This window comes from Peromyscus eremicus, chromosome 12, assembly GCF_949786415.1.
Source record: "Peromyscus eremicus chromosome 12, PerEre_H2_v1, whole genome shotgun sequence".
Classification (NCBI taxonomy): Eukaryota; Metazoa; Chordata; class Mammalia; order Rodentia; family Cricetidae; genus Peromyscus; species Peromyscus eremicus.
In genome coordinates, this window is record NC_081428.1 from 9,907,432 (window position 1) to 9,909,015 (window position 1,584).

A 1,584-nucleotide genomic window follows, 5' to 3' on the forward strand; every position below is an offset into this window, starting at 1 on the left:
GTTGACCAATGGGTGATGGTCAGAGTAGTGATTAGAGCTACTTCGAAGACTCAAAACAAACATATTTTTGTATGAGCCTGAAGACACTAGCAGCTGTAGCTAAACAATGCACTAATGAGATGTTATGTGTTATGGTGTCAGACAGAGAGAAGGAAGAGAGTCTGGAGATGTTCCTTGCAGTCACCAGGGAAGATATAAAGAGTCTTCCAGCTGCAGCATGCCATACCCACGCAGCTGCCTCTTGCTTGAACTCAGGCTCCATGTCTCTTCTGGGCTATCCTGGACTCTGCAGTGCGACTTCCCATAGAAATCACTGCTACGTCCCGGTGGCTCCTTCCATCGCCATCTGCTCAGATGATGTAAACGCTGCTTTCAGACATTACTTACCCAGCAGCTGCCAAGGCAATCTCTGGCTTCTGGACCATTGCCAAGACTCCTACTGTGAAGCACCTTGCTGTGAATCTCCCAGCCATGAGCTCAAGACTTGCACTCCAACTGGTGATTCCAAGAACTCCTGTGTGCCTTGCAATTCCCCATCTGTAAGTCAAGTTGTTAGTGCCTGTGAAACTACCAAGATCAGAACCAGACCCAGCTGCAGTCCCTGTACTGGGACCAAAGGGTATGTATCCAATTGTACCACAGCTACTCGATTTGCATCTAAAGCCTGCCAAACTCCTCAGAATGGCCCCCACTTCATAGGGCAACTTTATTCCTTCCCTAGGAATCTCCAGACCCCAGGTCACTGTGGTCTGGGCAACAGTGGATATAGAAGCTACGGAAATTTTGGGTTCATCACCAATGGCTTCTCCCCTTCTTGTTATATTAATAATAGCTACCATCACCAACGTTATCTAATGGGATATTGCCAGTATCCACATTATGAGCCTTCAAGATTCCCACCACGGAGCTACTTATGTAAAAATTTTCAGTCTCTGAGCTATATACCTAGCACATTTCCACCTCTGAGGTACTTATGCAGCAGTATCAGACCTCTGAATTGCTACTGATTGACTTACAGCTTGTACAAGAGCTCCAGATAGGCTGATGGAGCAGAATCTACTCACATCTAAGGTCTCTATTATTCTGCTAAATTGATTCATTCATCTCAAGAAAGTTGTTGTACCAGGCTGAAGTGTAACCCTAGACCTGATTAACCAATCAGTAGTTTGTTCTTTGGTTAATACTCCCTGTATAAAAATCTGACTATGATAGTAGTGTTAGCTCTATAACTGACTAGAATGGATTCACTGAAGAGATTCTATATGAAGGACATCATCAACATCATTTTTGCTCTGGTTGTCACTTGCCTGCCATTGTGATGATCTTCTATCTTGGTTTGATGGTTGATTTCAACAGTTTTTTTCCCCCAATTGTTCTGCTTTTCACCAATAGTTTTTTTTTTTTCACTGCCTAATGAGCATCTTGCCAGTGAAGGGAGAAATAAAATCACCTTAAACTAATTGAATGGAACTATTTCTTCTTTTCCTCCTGACTGATTATAAAAAGGAGCAAATATTATAGCAAGCACAACTACTTAAGAGAAAACCTCAGCAATTTACTCTTTCGAAGAAGATACAAAGCACA

The 1,584-nt window shown here is 42.8% G+C and overlaps 1 protein-coding gene across 1 annotated transcript; it reads left to right on the forward strand.

Annotated features, from left to right (window-relative positions):
* Positions 1-251: 251 nt before the first annotated feature.
* LOC131922484 (keratin-associated protein 24-1) lies at positions 252-1,007 on the forward strand. The gene has a single exon (XM_059277290.1). The coding sequence runs from the start codon at positions 261-263 to the stop codon at positions 1,005-1,007; it is 747 nt and encodes a 248-aa protein (XP_059133273.1). The 5' UTR covers positions 252-260.
* The last annotated feature ends 577 nt before the right edge of the window (positions 1,008-1,584 follow it).

Coding starts and splice junctions, on each gene's coding strand:
- LOC131922484 (XM_059277290.1), top strand. CDS start 261: ATGTCTCTTCTGGGCTATCCTGGACTCTGCAGTGCGACTTCCCATAGA.